We start from the raw sequence: 19,450 nt of genomic DNA, 5'->3' as shown, positions 1-19,450 counted from the left end.
GTTTAGAGCCATAATCTTTCATACCATGAACCTTAAAATGGTCTCCAATAATCTGGAAGAAACCAGGTGCAGTGGGTTGAACTGTGTCCCCAAGATCTAACCCCCAGCACTAGTGAATGTGACCTTACTTGGAAATTAGGCCTCTGCAGATGTAATCAAGTTTAGATGAGGTCACACTGCATTAGGGAGCACTGGTGTTCTTAGAAGAGGACAGAAAGAAGATTATGTTTTTGCCACTGATTCAGCCATGTGAAACTCATCTAATTACCCTTTTCCGGGTATGAAGCTGCTGTCTCTAAAAGTGCCATCTCATTGTGCTTAGTATCAGTCAATGCTAGAGAAATTCTGAACAGCTTATGTACAAAACTTTTTAAAATTTTTGTATTATTTTGAAACTTTGCTTCTTTGGGTTTGTGGCACCCTGGCCACCCAATTTAACTGTGACAGCCATTTACAGTCTGTGGGCTGGAAGTTTTGTTTTTTGTTTTTTTGTTTTTTGAGATGGAGTCTCGCTCTATTGCCCAGGTTGGAGTACAATGGTGCGGTCTTGGCTCACTGCAACCTCTGCCTCCCGGGGTCAAGTGATTCTCCTGCCTCACCCTCCCGAGTAGCTGGGATTACAGGCACCTACCACCACACCTGGCTAATTTTTTGTATTTTTAGTAGAGACAGTGTTTCACCATGTTGGCAAGGCTGGTCTCGAACTCCTCTCCTGACCTCGTGATCTGTCCGCTTCAGCCTCCCAAAGCGCTGGGATTACAGGCCTGAGCCACCACTCCCGGCCGGGCTAGCAGTATGCTGATCTTTTAAAGTTTCTTTCTCTACCCAATCCCCACTTTCTGGTAAGGTTTCTGTAAAGTCTGTCAGGTGTACATCCTGCAGCTTACTAGCTTAAAACGTACTGTCCTTTGATGTAGTCTCTTTGGGGCCCATTGGGAGAAACAGAAATCAATAGTCCACCTGTTTTGATAATGAATATTGACAAGTGTCTTTTTGAAATAAAGAACCAGTCCCTCCAATAAAACAAAAAAGGGAGAAGAGAGAGGATTCACAGAGAGACATATAAGACCTAAAGAAGGTGGCCGGGTGTGGTGGCTCGCACCTGTAATCCCAACACTTTGGGAGGCCTAGGCAGGTGGATCACTTGAGGCCAGGAGTTCAAGACCAGCCTGGCCAACATGGTGAAACTCTGTCTCTATTAAAAATAAAAAATAGGCTGGGCGCAGTGGCTCACGCCTGTAATCCCAGCACTTTGGGAGGCTGAGGCAGGTGGCTCACGAGGTCAGGAGATCGAGACCATCCTGGCTAACACGGTGAAACCCCCTCTCTACTAAAAACACAAAAAATTAGCCAGGCGTGGTGGCGGGCACCTGTAGTCCCAGCTACTCGGGAGGCTGAGGCAGGAGAATGGCATGAACCCAGGAGGCGGAGCTTGCAGTGAGCCAAAATCATGCCACTGCACTCCAGCCTGGGCGACAGAGCAAGACTCAGTCTCAAAAAAATAAAATAAAGTAAAATTATGGCCTGACATGGTGGGGGCTCACGCCTGTAATCCCAGCACTCTGGGAGGCCAAGGCGGGCAGATCACCTGAGGTCAGGAGTTCAAGACCAGCTTGGCCAACATGGTGAAACCCCATCTCTACCAAAAATACAAAAATTAGCCAGGAGTGGTGGTGTGTGTCGGTAATCCCAGCTACTTGGGCGGGTGAGGCAAGAGAATTGCTTGAACCCAGGTGGCAGAGGTTGCAGTGAGCTGAGATTGCACCACTGCACTACAGCGTGGGCAACAGAATGAGACTGTGTCTCAAAAAAAAAAAATTAACTGGGTGTGGTGGCGTGTGCCTGTAATCCCATCTGCTCGGGAGGCTAAGGCACGAGAATCACTTGAACCCAGGACACAGAGGTGGCAGTGAGCTGAGAGCACGCCATCTTGGGTGAGGAAGTGAGACTCTGTCTTGAAAAAACAAGTAAGATCTAAAGAAGGTCATGTGACAAGAGAGGCAGAGAGTGGAGTAATGCAGTTATAAACCAAGGAATGCCAAGGATTTCCAGGAGCCACCAAAAGTTAGAAAGAGGCAAGTAAGGATTCTCCCATAGAACCTTCAGGAAAACATGGTCCTGCCAATACCATGAGTTTAGACTTCTAGCTCCCAGCACTTGAGAGAATAAATTTCTGTTGTTTTAAACCACCAAGTTTACAGTGACTTTTTACAGTAGCCCTAGAAAAGTAATATATCAGGTCTAATTAGTCTTAGTCTTAGGGTGGGCAAAGAAAGGTTTTCATAGCACCTGGTCTCTGAATCTGTAAAGAAAGACAGAAAGACAATTCAAGGCTGGAGGATTCCCAAGATTCTAACACATAAACCATGCCATATAGGTCAGTTATTTAGAAGGGTTAAAAAGTGAGTGGGGAATGTGCAATTTACAGTCAACATCCAGCCCTGATCTTGATTTTATCCTTCCACAAAAGTAATACTACTGATTATTATCTCCATAGCCCTAAAATAACTTCACTCCCTGTTGACTGCCCTGACTTGCTTAAATAAAGCCGCTTCAAAGCAAAAGATGAAAAAGTCGCAAACTCCATTTTAAAACATGTGGCAAAACAAGACATAATTTATTCTTTTGTTTCTGTTAAAGTATAAGAAGGGAAAACAGGTAGTAAAGGTTACTGCTAGCTACTTTTCAGAAAATATGTATGATATCAACAGATATGATGCTCACCCACATCAGTTCCCTCTTCAAGGACAGCCTTGTTTTGAAGTTCAGGACCTGCAACATCTGTGAAAACTCCATCTTCATCCACTAAGCAATCCTATAAAGTATCATTTTGAACAATTAAAATATCAAGACATTTTCTCTTATGACAATATCTGGCAAAACAATAGATATAAAACATCTCAGTATAGCCTAGTCTTTTTCTACATTGAAACTCTAGGTACTTGGCCAGGCGTGGTGCTCAGGCCTGTAATCCCAGCACTTTGGAAGGTCGAGGTGGGTGGATTGCTTGAGGTCAAGAGATCGAGACAATCCTGACCAACATGGTGAAACCCCATTTCCACTAAAAATACAAAAATTAGCCAGGCGTGGTGGTGTGCACCTGTAGTCCCAGCTACTCGGGAGGCTGAGGCAGGAGAATCGCTTGAACCCTGGAGGTAGAAGTTGCAGTGAGCCAAGATCATACCACTGCACTCCAGCTTGGGCGACAGAGCAAGACTCCATCTCAAAAAAAAAACAAAAAAGAAAAAGAAATAGGAATTTGTGAATTTTATACATTTAAATCACCAAAGCCATAATGTGTTATTGAAGCATATACATAAAACTTTAATAATAAAAGTAATGAAATATATTAAAACATCTTTGAGTGGTCTCTATTGTTTCCAAATCTATGCCTATGTACACAGTTGCTCCCGTTCAGACTCACCTTTTAACTAAATGGAAATACTTGCTAAGTAACTGAAGTATGTAAAGTAAATGGAGAGAGGACTGTTTATCTAAAACAAACAAACAGGTTTTTTCAGGGAGTAAAAGTAATCTGTCTATGTGACTTAATACTAGAATGAAAGTATTTTAAAAGTGCCCCATGATATATATTCTTCAATTCTAATGTGATAATTTTCTCCTAATTCTGGGAAATCTTTTTCAATTAGTATGAATTAATGAAACTTTAGAGTACTACACAAAGCTAAGCATTTCACAATTATGATGAAAAAAGTCATCATTTAAAAAAAATAAAGATGTTGGTTAGAAGTTATCATTTCCTTTTATTAAGATGAATAATTAAAAATGAAAAAAGAGGAACAGTACCATGGGCAGGTTGTGCTGAGACGCTACACCGTAATCTTCCATACCATGAGCTGGGGCTGTGTGAACCAATCCTGTTCCTTTTGCCATGGTCACATGATTTGCAGGTAAAAGAGGAGAGGCTTTATCAGGAATTAACGGATGACTACAAGTACCATTTTCCAAATCTACACCTGTAGGGAAAGAAAACCATTATTAAGAATCATTTTATACGGCAAGTCTATGTCCTTAAGCTTAGCAATAGAATATCAGGTTAAATGTACCGAATCTAGAACAATACTGGCTAGGCTTAAAGTCCAGCTTCCCTTTTAACTTGTTCTGTGACCTTCTGGAATCTACAAAATTGAGATAATTATGGTTCCCACCTCAGAGGGTTGCTGTGAGAATAAACAGAGTTAATGTAGTTTAAGTGTTTTGATACTTACTCTATCTACCACTTAATACTCTCCCTCACCACCCTCCCAAAAAGATCTCTAAGTAATTAATAAGAAATAATTCATTTTTTTCTGGAAAGAAAACCTACCCCATACAAATCACTTCATTTTTAGCTCTTCAACATTCCTATTACTTTAATAAGTAGTAAGCTACGTGACACCAGCTTATTTTGACAAGGATAAGAAATATACATACTCCTCCACAATATGGTTACTCAAAGAGCAACTCAATAATTATCTGATAATAAGAATTTGAAACAATTATGCGATCTAGACAAAAGATCTTTAAATTTGACTTGAACATTTTCAAAAATCTTGTGATTTTTAGTTTCTATGATAACGTATAACTTGACAATGAAGTCTTTAATATCCTCTGCATTTATAAAAGGGCAGGGGGCTGGGTGCAGTAGCTCATGTCTGTAATTGCAACACTTCGGGAGGCTGAGGTGGGAAGATTGCTTGAGGCCAGCAGTTTGAAACAAGGCTGGGCAACACAGTGAGAGAGGGTGTGAAGTAAATTATTATTTTGGTTTGTATTTTTATTATCCTATTGCACCAAAGAGGACCAAATGGTCTTAAAAATTCTTAAGCTCCTTTCCTGCTTCTGACATAAAAATCTTTTTATTTTTGTTAAGGCTGTTTTTAAACTTCGCATTGGCTTGTATCTGAACTGATTAATTTAGAGGGCTTTCCTATTTAGCTGGGGGGTCTTTCTAGGTAGCTTTTGTATCTTTATTAATGTGATTGATTTTTTGAGCAAGAAATTAAAAGATATGTCATACCTAAGGATCAAAGATAATTTTAGGCTAGGCACGGTGGCTCACGTCCATAATCCTAGCACTTTGGGAGGCAGAGGCAGGAGGAACACTTGAGCTCAGGAGTTCAAGACCTGCCTGGGCAACATAGTGAGACCTCATCTCTTTAAAAAAATAAAATAAAATAAAATTTTAGTCCAGGCACAGTGGCTCATGCCCATAATCCCAGCACTTTCGAAGACCAAGGCAGGAGGATCACTTGAGGCCAGGAGTTCAAGACCAGCCTGGGCAATGTAGCAAGACCTCATCTCTACCAAAAAAAAAATTAAAAATTAGCCCAGCATGGTGGCATGTACTTGTAGTCCCAGCTACTCAAGAGGCTGAGGAGGGAAGATCACTTGAGCCTAGGACCCAGAGGCTGTAGTGAGCCAAGATGGTACCACTGCACTCCAGCCTGGGCAACAGAGCAACACCACATCTCAAAACAAAACAAAACAAAAACAACAACAAAAAGATAATTTTAAACTTCCCTAGACTTCCATAATTATATTTCAAAAGCAGTCACTACCTCAAAAGTCCTAAATTATAGCTCACCAAGAATTATTTTTGGCTAGGCAGAGTGGCTCACGCCTTTAATCCCAGCACTTTGGCAGGCCAAGGCAGGCAGATCACCAGAGTCCAGGAATTTCAGGCCAGCCTGGGCTACACAACAAGAATTCATCTCTGTAAAATATTTTTTCAAAATTAGCCAAGTGTGGTGGCATGTGCCTATAGTCCCAGCTACTTGGATGGTCAGGGCGGGAAGATTCCTTGAGCCTGGGAGTTTGAGGCTGCAATGAGATGACTGGGCCACTGCATTCCACCTTGGGCAACAGCCTGAGACCCTGTCTCTTTAAAAAATAAAATAAAATAAAATTCCTTTGACAGAAGAACTGCTTTCCGAATAATTTTCAGAATTTATTCAATTCTTTATTAAAATTACATATCAAAAAATAAGCACATTCATTTCCTTTCTTGCTACTTTTATTAAAACAGATAAAAACAATTTTAAAAATTAATTTTGCATAAAATTTTACAAAGCAACTATTGGATACTGCCAGAAACTTGTTTTATCTGTTGTACATTTATCAATATTCATATTTTTCTGTACTCCTATCATGCATAATGTATATTCTCCTTTAGTGTAATCAATGTAAAATGTATTCTAGAAAGGTAGAGGCCTTATCTGTTTCAATTCACAACAGGCAGTTCAGCAAAGTAGTAAATTCAAGTCAGCCCAATACTTTGATGACTATGTTGTCAGATATCTAAAAATCTTCACCTGAAAATGTTGAAATAGTCTCAAATGCTGTTTCCAAAGTAGAAGCAACAGTTTCTACTTTATCTGCAGCCAGTACGTAGAGGTCTCCAGACTTAGAACATTTCACAACAGCATACCTAACATAAAATTTTAGGAGAGAATTAATACTAATGAAACAAGAAAAGCCACAGATATCATTTTAATTTTTAAATATCATTTTAGAAAAAACTAACTTCAGGCCGGGCACAGTGGCTCACGCCTATAATCCCAGCACTTTGGGAGGCTGAGGCGGGCGGATCACCTGAGGCTGGGAGTTTGCGACCAGCCTCACCAACATAGAGAAACCTCGTCTCTACTAAAAATACAAAATTAGCGGGGCGTGGTGGTGCATGCCTGTAATCCCATAATCCCAGGTACTCGGGAGGCTGAGGCAGGAGAATTGCTTGAACCCGGGAGGCAGAGGTTGTGGTAAGCCAAGATCACGCCATTGCACTCCAGTTTGGGCAACAAAAGGCGAAACCCGGTCTCAAAAAACAAAAAAGGAAAAAGAAAAAACTGACTTCAAGATCAAACTGTACTATTTTCAAAACACTTCGTAACTTATACTTCTACTTCATTTTCCCAAAAAGCCAGATAAGGTCTTCAAAAGGATCACCTAAAGGTTAAAATCTATATGAACCTAATAACTAAGTTGTAATTCATTAAATTTTAAAATAATAAAGAGGATAAAATAAATTCAAAATAATGTTAATGATGGAATAGATTCTATCTGTGTATTTAAAAAATGCAATAATATACCCACTTTGATTCAGGCATATAGCAAACAGCTTCATTGGCTGGAATCGTCCAAGGTTGTGTGGTCCAGACCAAAAAACTAACAGGAGATGAACCATCTGTGAAGATAAAATTGTAAATATGTTAGCAAATGGGATAATTCTATAACTTTAGTACACTCAAGCTATGAATAAATCTTACCTATAAGAGATGCCAATTTAGGAGAAGGTTTCAAGAGAGGAAATTTTACATATATTGAACGACTGACATGCTCAGGATTATACTCAAGTTCTGCTTCAGCCAATGCAGTCCTAAGGTTTAAAAACATTAAACATAAATATTTCGAAGCCTCACAAATTTCTCCCTTTCAATTACCAAAAAATGCATATATACCTAGATGAGGGAGACCAAAACACAGGTTTGTAAGATCGATAAACCAAGCCCTATAAACGACAAAAATATGAAGTTAAAGGTAGAATTTTGTAACACATACTTCAACCTACTCAAAGAGAAAAAATACTTCTTTACCTTATCATACATTTGGTAAAAAGTTCTCAACTGTTTGGCTTCATACTTTCCATCAAATGTATAGTAGCAATTATTCCAATCTGCCATTATTCCCCAACGAATAAATGCTGATTTCTGTTTCTCAATGGCTGCTTTAGCAAATGATCTAGCTAAAAAAAAAAAACACACACACACACACAGAAAAAAAGCTTTTAAAAACCAACGAATTTGAATTCTTAAACATGGTTTAGCATGTATCTCTCTAAATGCAAATGCTGTAGACAGTTTAGAATATAAAAAAAATTTTTTTGAGATGGAGTCTCACTCTGTTGCCCAGGCTGGAGTGCAGTGGTGCGATCTCAGCTCACTGCAACCTCTGCCACCCAGGTTCAAGCAATTCTCGTGCCTCAGCCTCCCTAGTAGCTGGGACTACAGGCGTGCATCATCACGCCTGGCTAATTATTTGGTATTTTTAGTAGAGACGGGGTTTTGCCATGTTGGCCAGGATGGTCTCAAACTCCTGACCTCAGGTGATCCACCTGCTTCAGCCTCCCAAAGTGCTAGGATTACAGGCATGAGCCACTGCACCCAGCCTATAAAATTTTTTAATAGAAAAATAATTTGAAGGTCAACAGTGTTCAGAAGATACCTACAACAAATTCTAAAATTAACTGAAATTGCAAAAGTTAAAATTTTATTACTGTCTTCTGTATTTTCCAGACTTTATACAATCACTTCACTGGAAAAAATAAACTGGAAAAATTATTCCTTATTGTTTCTTAATTTAAGAAAAGGTCAGATAATAATTTTCATTTCATTATACACAAAAAATTAATCAGAATATCAAATGTAAGCCAATGATAATAGGTTTCACAAGGAAGTAAAAAAATCTTCACAGTTATATCCAAATGTACAATAGTACAACATATAAGAAAAGGAGAGTCCTCCCTGGCCCAGTCGACTGAAGAAAAAGGATCAAATAAGAGATTAATGTAAAATATATGTATTTTAGAACTTAATTGTGGCTTAACACCTGAAATAAGTCAACAAGCCCCTTTGAGGAACGTAAAAAAAAGAATATACCAAAAAATAATTTTATAAAATATGAACAATAAGAAACTGAGAATGCAATTAGAAATGCTCACAAAGTCTTTCCTTCAATATCCAAACATAAGTTCTTACAAAAATCCATGAAATAAAATCTGAATTTTCTGTGACAGAAAGGCATTTCCAATAGATCTCATTATAACCAAACCAAACAAAAACAAAAGGTTCCTTTGGTAAAACTCTGACTTTTCCAAGGACCCTAAGTGTTTACAAATACCAGTTTAAAACAGAAACAGAGATTATTTACCTTTCTCTCTAATTTCCATAGCTGAAAGATTCTGAGCTTCTCTACCAAGTTCTGATAATACTTTTATTTCAATGGGCAACCCATGACAATCCCAGCCGGGCACAAAATGTACTTTGGAGCCACTCATCATATGGAATCGATTGGCTATGTCTTTCAAAATCTGCAAAGATAAAATGATAATTATCATTCATACATAAAACATTTGGCCTACAATTTATGTTCTTTTTTTACACTTAATACCATTTTTAAAACTGCAATGAGAAAGGAAATGTACAAATTAACTCATAAAAAAACTATTAACACAAATAGTCTAATATTATTTATATTGAGCAAATAAATATCATCAGACCATCACAGAACTTATAGTGTACTCAGAGAATGGAATATTGTGGTTAACTCTGTCACTGACAAAACCCTTACTAAAATAGTAGACCTCTTCATTAGGTATAGTTCTAGAACTAATTTACCTTTTTAAGTTCATTTTAGATACTAGAGGGCAGCAGAGCCTTTTAAAAAATGTATTACCATAGTAGAATGGGGGAATCAAAGGCAAAGGATAGATTTGCCTCCAAGCTCAATTTCCTTCTTCCCAAAAGGAAATAGTGCTCTGACCACTAGCCCAGTAGTCCAGAAAACAATTTCCTCCTGTCCATATCTATCAAAAGTAGAAAAGATATTACATTCTCCTCCCATCCCTTCCCCCCTTTAAAAACTCTAATTTCAAACTGTTTACTAATGAACAGGAAGGAGACTTGTCATCTGAGTGGTTGTCATATTAAAAAAAAAAAAAAATTTCATCTAGTTATACATACTTAAGATTGGTACACTTTACTCTGGGTATATTATTTAAATCAATCATCATATAAATAACCTCCTTTCTACTTACCTCTTTGGAAATGGTTTACTTATTTTTTTGTCTCTTCCCTGTAAAACATAAACTCCATGAAATCAGAGAGCCCATCTGTCTTCTTCACCTGTGAATTCCAGCCTTTTGAATGGTTTCTGGCACTAGTCTATATTTATCAAATACATGAATATATGGATGCATATATGCTCTAAACGAGGGTATCTTATACAGTAGCCACTGGCCACATGTGATTTTTGGTGCTAGTCCGAACTCAGATGTGATGTAAATTATGAAATATATACCTGATTTCAAACATGTGTTACAAAAATGTGATATATCTCAAAAATTTTCTACATTGACTGTATGTTGAAATGATACTTTAGATATCTTGAGTTAAATATAATATTAAAATTAATTTTGCTTGTTTCTTTTCATTATTTTCTGGGGCCACTAGAAAAATTTTAACTTACCTATGTGGCACAAATTTGTAGCTTGCATTATATTTCTTTCTTTTATTTTTTCTTTTTTGAAACAGAGTCTCGCTCTGTCACCCAGGCTGGAGTACGGTGGTGCAATCTCAGCTCACTGCAACCTCTGCCTCCCAGGTTCAAGTGATTCTCCTGCCTCAGCTTCCTGAGTAGCTGGATTACAGGCGCGCACCACCAAGCCCAGCTAATTTTTTTGTATTTTTAGTAGAGAGGGAGGTTTCACCATGTTGGCCAGGCTGGTCTCGAACTCCTGACCTGATGATCCGCCCGCCTCAGCCTCCCAAAGTGCTGGGATTACAGGTGTGACCCACCGCACCCAGCCGCTTGCATCGTATTTCTACTGAATAGTGTTGCTCTCAGTCATATGAACAGGATGAAATCAATCACTTGAACTAATAATTAATAGTGTACCTAATAAGGATTCTAAAATGTAATAATAAAATATAATATATGAAGCCTCTAGTGAAAAGAATAGTAGCAATATAATAGGAATATTTTACTAACTCCTCAGTATCACCACCATCCTCCTTCTCCCCAGAAAAAGTTCCTCCATACTTAAGAGTCACTTATCTCTGTTCCTTTCATTTTTCTAATATTCATATATTGCTTTGTTTGACAGATAAATATCTGAATGCCTACTATATGTCAAGAATATGGTACCTAGAATATGGTAGTAAACAAAAAAATATATATATTCTGTGTTCTCATGGAGGAACACAGAATATATACCAACATATCACACGCTATGGAGAAAAAAGCAAATTACAGGGTTAGAAAATGACATTTAGGTGGTACCATTTTAGAGGGAAGTCAGGAAAGCCTGATGAGATGACATTAGAACAGAACCTGAAAGAAATGAGAAGGTGATCCATGTGAATATTCTGGTGATGCATTCTAGGAAGAGGAAAAAGCAAGCAAGACTATAATTAGCATGTGTGAGGAAGGACAAGAATTGGTCCCCTCCTAGTTCCAAAGTGTCCATGCTCTTCGTTAAGGCTTCAAGAAGCCATCTCTTTACATGAGAGATAGTTTTGTAAGACGCCACTGTTTTGGCCGGGCATGGTGGCTCACGCCTGTAATCCCAGCACTTTGGGAGGCTCAGGCAGGCGGATCACGAAGTCAGGAGATTGAGACCATCCTGGCTAACACGGTAAATCCCCATCTCCACTAAAAATACAAAAAATTAGCCGGGTGTGGTGGCGGGCGCCTGTAGTACCAGCTACTCAGGAGGCTGAGGCAGGAGAATGGCGTAACCCGGGAGGCGGAGCTTGCAGTGAGCTGAGATCGCCCCACTGCACTCATGCCTGGGCGACAGAGCGAGACTCTGTCTCAAAGGAAAAAAAAAAAAAAAAAAAAAAAAAGATGCCAATTATTCCTTTGCCCTCAATCCACATGGAGCTGGCTCCCTCTGCTCCAGCTCCAAGAGTAAAACACGTGATTCATTGTAGCCATTAACATATTCTATCCCCAAGTCTGCAATGACTGATTCAGAGATAGATGTGTGACCCAAATCAGGCCAATGAGATTCAATTCCAGGACTTTCATAAGAATTGTTGGGGGCCGGGTGCACGACTGTAATCCCAGCACTTTGGGAGGCCAAGGCGGGTGGATCACGAGGTCAGGAGCTGGAGACCATCCCAGCTAACACGGTGAAAACCCATCTCTACTAAAAATACAAAAAATTAGCCGGGCATGGTGGCGGGCACCTGTAGTCCCAGCTACTTGGGAGGCTGAGGCAGGAGAATGGCATGAATCTGGGAGGCGGAGCTTGCAGTGCGTCAAGATTGCGCCACTGCACTCCAGCCTGGGCGACTAAGCGAGACTCTGTCTCAAAACAAAAAACAAAAAACAAACCAAAAAAAACTGTTGGGAAAGAGAAGGTAGAATAATGTAAGCCTGAAACTGCTGGGAAATGTGCTGGGGGTCTGGGGCAGGGCGGTCACCAAAAGTAGAAAGCCTACCAAAGTGTGAAAGACAGAGAGAAACCAATTCTTAATTTCATGTGAGTTCCAGATCCAGTCATGCAGGTGGCTAAAACTATCTGGACTCTACAGTTAAAATAGCCAGTAAATTCTCTCTCTCTTTTTGCTTAATCCAGTTAGAGTTGGCTCTTCTACTCCTTGCAAAAAGGTTTGAAATACTAAAGAGTTTTATTCTGTATTTATATCACAAAACATGATCTTACTGTGTATATTTAAAACAATAGCTGACCAGGCGCGGTGGCTCATACCTGTAATGCCAGCACTGTGGGAGGTCGAGGCGGGCAGATCATGAGGTCAGGAGTTCGAGACCAACCTGGCTAACATGATGAAACCCTGTCTCTACTAAAAACACAAAAATTAGCCAGGCGTGGTAGTGCGCGCCTGTAATCCCAGCTTCTCAGGAGGGTGAGGCAGGAGAATCGCTTGAACCCAGGAGGTGGAGGTTGCAGTAAGCTGAGATTGTGCCACCACCACACTCCAGTCTGGGCGACAGAGCGAAACTCCATCTCAAAAAAAAAAAAGAAAAGATAATTATTTTTCTCAAATGAATGTCTTTACTCTTTGAATACATGCAGCAGAAAGTTCCAGAAGCAAAATGGATAAGAGAAATGAGGAGCCTTACATAATTTAAATAGAGGTAAAGACACAACAGCAATAATTTTAAAGCAAAGATAGTATCTGCTGAAGCTTCTAAGTGGTAAATAGTAAGAGTATATTGGACTAGACAAGAGTAAGCCAGACTAATCTATTTAGTTTTATTCATCGGCACCAGAACTAGACTGCTTCAATACTGTAGTATATTCCTCTCTGGTACAGCAAGTCATTCTTCATCTTTCTCTAAATTTTCTTAAATATTCAAACCCATATACTTTTCAGATGTACGTTTTAGCTATTAAGCTCATTTTTTGTTTGTATTTATATTTGTTGTTTGTGATTACAAGAGTAATACAGCTTCCTTGTTTCAAAAAATGTCAAGCCTGGCACAGGAGCATGCACCTGTAGTCCCAGCTACTCAGGAGGCTGGGGCAGAAAGACTGTTGAGCCCAGGGTTTGAGGCTAGCCTGGGCAAGATAGTGAGATTCTGTGGAAAAAAAAAGAAAAAAGAAAAAAAAAAATTCAAGTGTTATAAAAATAATCAATATTGGCTGGGCACAGTGGCTCATGCCTGTAATCCCAGCACTTTGGGAGGCCAAGGTATGCGGATCACAAGGTCAGGAGTTCGAGACCAGCCTGGCCAACATGGTGCAACCCTATCTCTACTAAAAATACAAAAAAATTAGCTGGGCGTGGTGGCGGGCACCTGTAATTGCAGCTACTTGGGAGGCTGAGGCAGAAGAATCGCTTGAATCCGGGAGGCGGAGGTTGCAGTACGCCAAGATTGTACCATTGCACTCCAGTCCAGGCAACAGTGTAAGACTCCATCCCAAAAATAAATAAATAAAATAAAATAATAACAATAATAAATATTGACTGGGTGCAGTGGCTCATGCCTGTAATCACAGCACTTTGGGAGGTCGAGGTGGGTGGATCACCTGAGGTCAGGAGTTCGAGACCAGCCTGGCCAACAAGGTGAAACCCCATCTCTACTGAAAATATAAAAATTAGCTGGGTGTGGTGGTGGGCACCTGTAATCCCAGCTACTCAGGAGGCTGAGGCATGAGAATCGCTTGAACCCAGAAGCCGGAGGTTGCAGTGAGCTAAGATCACGCCACTGCACTCCAGCTTGGGGGATAGAGTGAGACTCTGTCTCCAAAAAAATAATAATAATAATTAAGTTTTTAAAATTTTTATAAAAGTAGATGCTAATATAATACAGTTTTAAAACGTATTTTTCTACTCTCATTTAATACATGTTTTATGTCAGTGCATGTAGATCTACCTCATTCCTTTTAAGATTATATAGTACTTCATTACCAAGCTGTATTTAAGCCCCACTGTAGCCATCCAAAATGAGCTACTACTGTAATTCAAGATTAAAACAGGTTAGTTAACATTTCTTTTACCTAAAGCGCAGCCACTTTTTCTAACAAAATTTCCAAAATTTCAACTAGCCAAAGCATCAAAAGAATAGAGTTCAATTATCAGAACAAAGATAGCCCTAAAATGTATCTAATATGTATGACTACAAAAGGCTCAGAGAACCATAGCAATGGAATAGTGCTGAAAGAACACATTTGCTGTTTGGAAAAAAAAATCAATTTAGATACTCAACTTATGACATCAACCCCAAAAAAGTCCAAATAAAGAATTAGACATTTATCATCATAAATCAATGCGAAAATCAAAGCACACAGAAATCACAGATAGGCAAATTAAAACATTTAAATATTACATTTGGCCTGTCAAATTAGCAATATATACTCAAGTTAGCAATAATGTTCAATGTTAGTTGTATATAATAAGGTAAGTCTCTCAAGTTTGGTTGTAGTATTAAAAGTGATATAACCAGCCAGGCACAGTGACTCATGCCTGTAATTCCAGCACTTTGGAAGGCCGAGGTGGGTGGATCACAAGGTCAAGAGATTGAGATCATCCTGGCCAACATGGTGAAACCCCATCTCTATTAACAATACAAAAATTAGCCCGGCGTGATGGCTTGCGCCTGTAGTCCCAGCTCCTTGGGAGGCTGAGGCAGGAGAATCGCTTGAGCCTGAGAGGAGGAGGTTGCCGTGAGCAGAGATCATGCCACTGCACTCCGGCCTGGCAACAGAATAAGACTCCATCTCAAAAAAAAAAAAAGAAAAAGTGATATAACCTATTGAAAAGCAGTTTAGCACTAAGTATCTGGTAATTTCTGTGTAGTAATATACCTCAAAGAAATAATCTGAATTTTTCAAAAAGTTATAGGTAGTAAAATATTCATTATATCATACTGTTATACAGTCATTAAAACACCTAAGTAAGGTATAACAATGTGGGAAATTATTTATATTAAAAACATTAGGAGGGCCGGGCACAGTGGCTCACGCCTGTAATCCCAGCACTTTGGGAGGCCAAGGCAGGTGGATCACCTGAGGTCAGGAGTTCAAAACCAGCCTGGTCAACGTGGCAAAACCCTGTCTCTACTGAAAATACAAAAATTAGCTGAGTGTGGTGGCGTAGGCCTGTAATCCCAGCTACTCGGGAAGCTCAGGCACGAGAATCGCTTAAACCCAGGAGGCAGGGGTTGCAGTGAGCCGAGATCACGCCACTGCACTCCAGCCTAGGTGACAGAGCGAGACTCCATCTCAAAAAATAAAAATAAAATAAAATAAAATAAAAACTTTAGGAGAAAAGGGAAGACACAAAAACAACATAAACTTTTTTTTTTCTTGAGATAGGGTCTTGTTCTGTCAACCAAGCTACAGTGCAGTGATACGATCACAACTCACTATAGCCTCCACTTCCCAGACCCAAGTGATCCTTCCACCTCAGCCTCCCAAGTAGCTGGAACCACAGGCTCATGCCACCACATCTGGTTTAATATTTTTTTATTTTTTTGTAGGGACAGGGTCTCCCGATGTTGCCCAGGCTGGTCTCGAACTCCTAGGCTCAGGCAATCCTCCCGCCTTGGCCTCCCAAAGTGCTGGTATTACAGGTATGAGCCACTGTGGCTGGCCCACAACTTTTTCTAACATTAAAAATACTAAGGAGTCCAGACTGGGTGCGGTGGCTCATACCTGCAATCCCAGCACTTTGGGAGGCCGAGGCAGGCGGATCACGAGGTCAGGAGATCAAGACCATCCTGGCTAACACAGTGAAACCCCATCTCTACTAAAAATACAAAAAATTAGCCGGGCATAGTGGCGGGCACATGTAGTCCCAGCTACTTAGGAGGCTGAGGCAGGAGAACGGCGTGAACCTGGGAGGTGGTGCTTGTAGTGAGCTGGGATCGCACCACTGCACTCCAGCCTGGGCGACAGAGCGAGACTCCGTCTCAAAAAATATATGTATATAAAAAATAAAAAATAAAAATACTAAAGAGTCCCAATCACTCGGGAGGATGAGGCCAGAGAATCACTTGAGCCCACAAGTTCAATGTGCCAGCCTCAGCAATATAGTGAGACCCAGTCTCTAAAAAATACTAAGAAACTAGCCTAAATTATTTATAGTGCTTATGTCTGGCTGGTAGGATTAGAGTAATTTTAATTTTGTTTTTTTCTTTGAGACAGGGTCTCAGGGTCTCGCTCTGTCACCCAGGCTGGAGTGCAGTGGCGCAATCTTGGCGATTCTCATGCCTGCCGAGTAGCTGGGATTACAGGTGCACGCTAGTACACTATTTTTTATGTGTTTAGTAGAAACAGGGTTTCACCATGTTGCCCAGGCTGGTCTCAAACTCCTGGGCTCAAGCAATCCACCCACCCCAGTCTCCCAAAGTGCTGGGATTACACGTGTAAGCCACTGTGCTGACCAATTTTAATTTTCTTCTTTCAATTTTCTTGTGTTTTCCAAATCTACCTTTATAATCAGAAAAAAAAAAAGTTAACTTTTTTAGAAGTTTCAAAATAGGCCGGGTGTGGCAGCTCACGCCTGTAATCCCAGCACTTTGGGAGGCCAAGGTGGGTGGATCACCTGAGGTACAGAGTTCGAGACCAGCCTGGCCAACATGGTGAAACCCCATCTCTACTAAAAATATAAAAAAATCAGCTGGGAGTGGTAGTGGGCGCCTGTAATCCCAGCTACTCAGGAGGTTGAGGCAGGAGAATTGCCTGAACCCAGGAGACAGAGGTTGCAGCGAGCCAATATGGTCCCACTGCACTCCAGCCTGGGTGACAGAGTGAAATTCTGTCTCAGGAAAAAAAAAAAAAAAAAGGTTCAAAACAGACTTTCTGCTTCTGGGAAGATGGAATAGAAATACATTCCCCTACTCCTTCAATTAAATATAATTTTATCATTTTTTTCTTTATAAAAAAATTCTGAATCATATATTGACTAAAAAATTAAATATAATTTTTAAAAATCATGGATGTTATATATTTAAATAGCACAAAAAGACTCTAAAAGAGGCTGGGCACGGTGGCTCATGCCTGTAATCCCAGCACTTTGGGAGGCCAAGGCGGGTGGATCATGAGGTCAAGAGATTGAGACCCTCCTGGTCAACATGATGAAACCCCGTCTCTACTAAAAATACAAAAATTAGCTGGGCATGGGGGCACACAACTATAGTCCCAGCTACTTGGGAGGCCAAGACAGGAGAAGCGCTTGAACCTGGGAGGCGGAGGTTGAGAAAAAAAAAAAGAAAAGACTCTAAAAGCAGAAGACTGTCTCAGGACCTTAGGACCCAGGAACAACACAGTGGCGAGCTTCCTGGGTTTTCTTTTTGCCTCATATGCCCTAGACAGGCTAAAGAAGCCAGCCACCTGGAAACAACAACAGGTACAGATCAAAAGAAGCCAAAACAAAAGCCTGTTCTCTCTGGGCCAAAAGAACAACAACAACCCCAAAACAAAACAAAACAAAAAACAGGAGAGGGGAACCTAGCAAGACAGGAAACTAAAACGACAGCTCTCACTCTGCTCTAACCAACTACCACAGAAGAAATGCAGCCTCACCCACACCCCTTTGAACAAAAGCGGAGAGGGAAGCCTAGACATCTATCCTCAGCAATGTATCACAAGGCACCCTAACCCCTTCTCCTCCACCAGGGTGGTACAAGAAAGCCAAGTAGGGAGTGAAGATTTCATTCCCACCGGGTAGTAATGAGAACACCTCTGCAGTGTCAGTGAAGACCCGGCGGGGAGCCTGGACTTCCACTCCCACAGAGCAATGAGGAGGCATCCCTCCCTGTTTCCAATGGGTGGTGTCAGAGGAGGATGAATGCAGAGTCAGGACTTTCACCACTGCCCAGTGGAGAGAATACCAGTCTACTCCTGCCAAGGTGTCAGCAGAGGTCGGGCAGAATGCAGCAACAAGGCACACTAACTGAAACCTTCTAGCCAGGATGGTATCAGGGAAAGCCTAGGGGGAGGCGGAACCCCTGTAGCAATGAGAAGCCCCCTTCTTCAGTGTCAAGAAAGGCTGAGTGGAGAGTCCAGACTTCTGTATCCACCAGCTGTAGCCAGGCAGTGATCCCTGTCTACTGTCATAGCGGGGTCAGAGAAGCCAGCTAACACAGAACATTTAAATAAGCTTCAGAATCTCACAATACACAAAATGTTTCAACTAAAAGAACCACTCATCATACTAAGAACCAGGAGGATTTGAAACTACGTGAAAAAAGACAACCAATGGATAATCAACATTGAGATGACAGGCAAGTTAGCCTTAGCTGACAAACACTGTAAAGCAGCCATGATAAAAACACACTTGAAAAACATGAAAGAGTAGAAAGCCTAAGCAAAGAAACAAAGTTTCAGCAAAGAAATAGCAGATACCAAGAAAAATTAAATGAAAATTTTTATAAATGAAAAATAGTGAAAATAAAAAGCTCAGTGAGTAGGCTCAAATATGAAATGGAGGGGACAATGGAAAGAACCACTGAAATTTAAGATAGATGAATAGAAATTACCCAGTCTAAAAAGCAGGGAAAAGGCCAGCCACGGTGGCTCATGCCTGTAATCTCAGCACTTTGGGAGGCCGAGGCGGGTGGATCATGAGGTCAGGAGTTTGAGGACAGCCTGGCCAACATGGTGAAACCTCATCTCTACTAAAGTTACAAAAAATTAGCCAGGGGTGGTGGCACACGCTGGTAATCCCAGTGACTCAGGAGGCGGCTAAGGCAGGAAAATCACTTGAACCCAGAAGGCGGATGTTGAAGTGAGCCTAGATCGCACCACCGCACTCCAGCCTGGGTGACAGGGTGAGACACTGTCTCAAAGAAAAAAAAAAAAGGCGGAGATAAAACAGACTGGAAAAAACAAAAACAAAAACAAAACAAAACAAATCAGGAACCTGTGGTCCTATAGCAAAAGATCTAACATTCATATTATGGGTGTTCTGAAAGAAGACTTTTTCAGAGTTGAGAAAATACAGAATAAATAATAGCCCAAAAATCCCAGATTTAACAGGAGATATAAACCTATAAATTCAAAAAGCTGAACAAACTCCAAACAGGCTAAATTCAAAGAAATCCATGCCAAAGTATATCATAATTAAACTTCTGGAAATGAAAGACAAAGTATCTTGAAAGCGGTCACAGAAAAATGGCCTCTTACCTATAAGGGGAAAGTAATTCAAATGACAGTAGATTTCTTATCAGAAAACACGGAGGCCAGAAGGAAGTGGCA

General features: G+C 40.4%; 1 protein-coding gene across 1 annotated transcript in view; it reads right to left on the bottom strand.

Moving 5' to 3' along the window:
* The window catches only part of IARS2 (isoleucyl-tRNA synthetase 2, mitochondrial), a 72,207-nt gene that overhangs the window by 39,487 nt on the left and 13,270 nt on the right, over positions 1 to 19,450 (bottom strand). Inside the window, exons 3-10 of the mRNA XM_005540889.4 lie at positions 8,929 to 9,088; positions 7,596 to 7,744; positions 7,461 to 7,510; positions 7,269 to 7,378; positions 7,096 to 7,186; positions 6,315 to 6,430; positions 3,808 to 3,977; positions 2,725 to 2,815 (exon numbers count right to left, since the gene is read on the bottom strand). Coding sequence (XP_005540946.3) covers positions 2,725 to 2,815; positions 3,808 to 3,977; positions 6,315 to 6,430; positions 7,096 to 7,186; positions 7,269 to 7,378; positions 7,461 to 7,510; positions 7,596 to 7,744; positions 8,929 to 9,088 — 937 coding nt within the window. The remainder of the gene's footprint in view (positions 1 to 2,724; positions 2,816 to 3,807; positions 3,978 to 6,314; positions 6,431 to 7,095; positions 7,187 to 7,268; positions 7,379 to 7,460; positions 7,511 to 7,595; positions 7,745 to 8,928; positions 9,089 to 19,450) is intronic.

This window comes from Macaca fascicularis, chromosome 1 (genome assembly GCF_037993035.2).
Source record: "Macaca fascicularis isolate 582-1 chromosome 1, T2T-MFA8v1.1".
NCBI lineage: Eukaryota > Metazoa > Chordata > Mammalia > Primates > Cercopithecidae > Macaca > Macaca fascicularis.
Note: the sequence above shows the minus strand (reverse complement) of the source record. Positions and strands in the feature narration are given on the sequence as shown.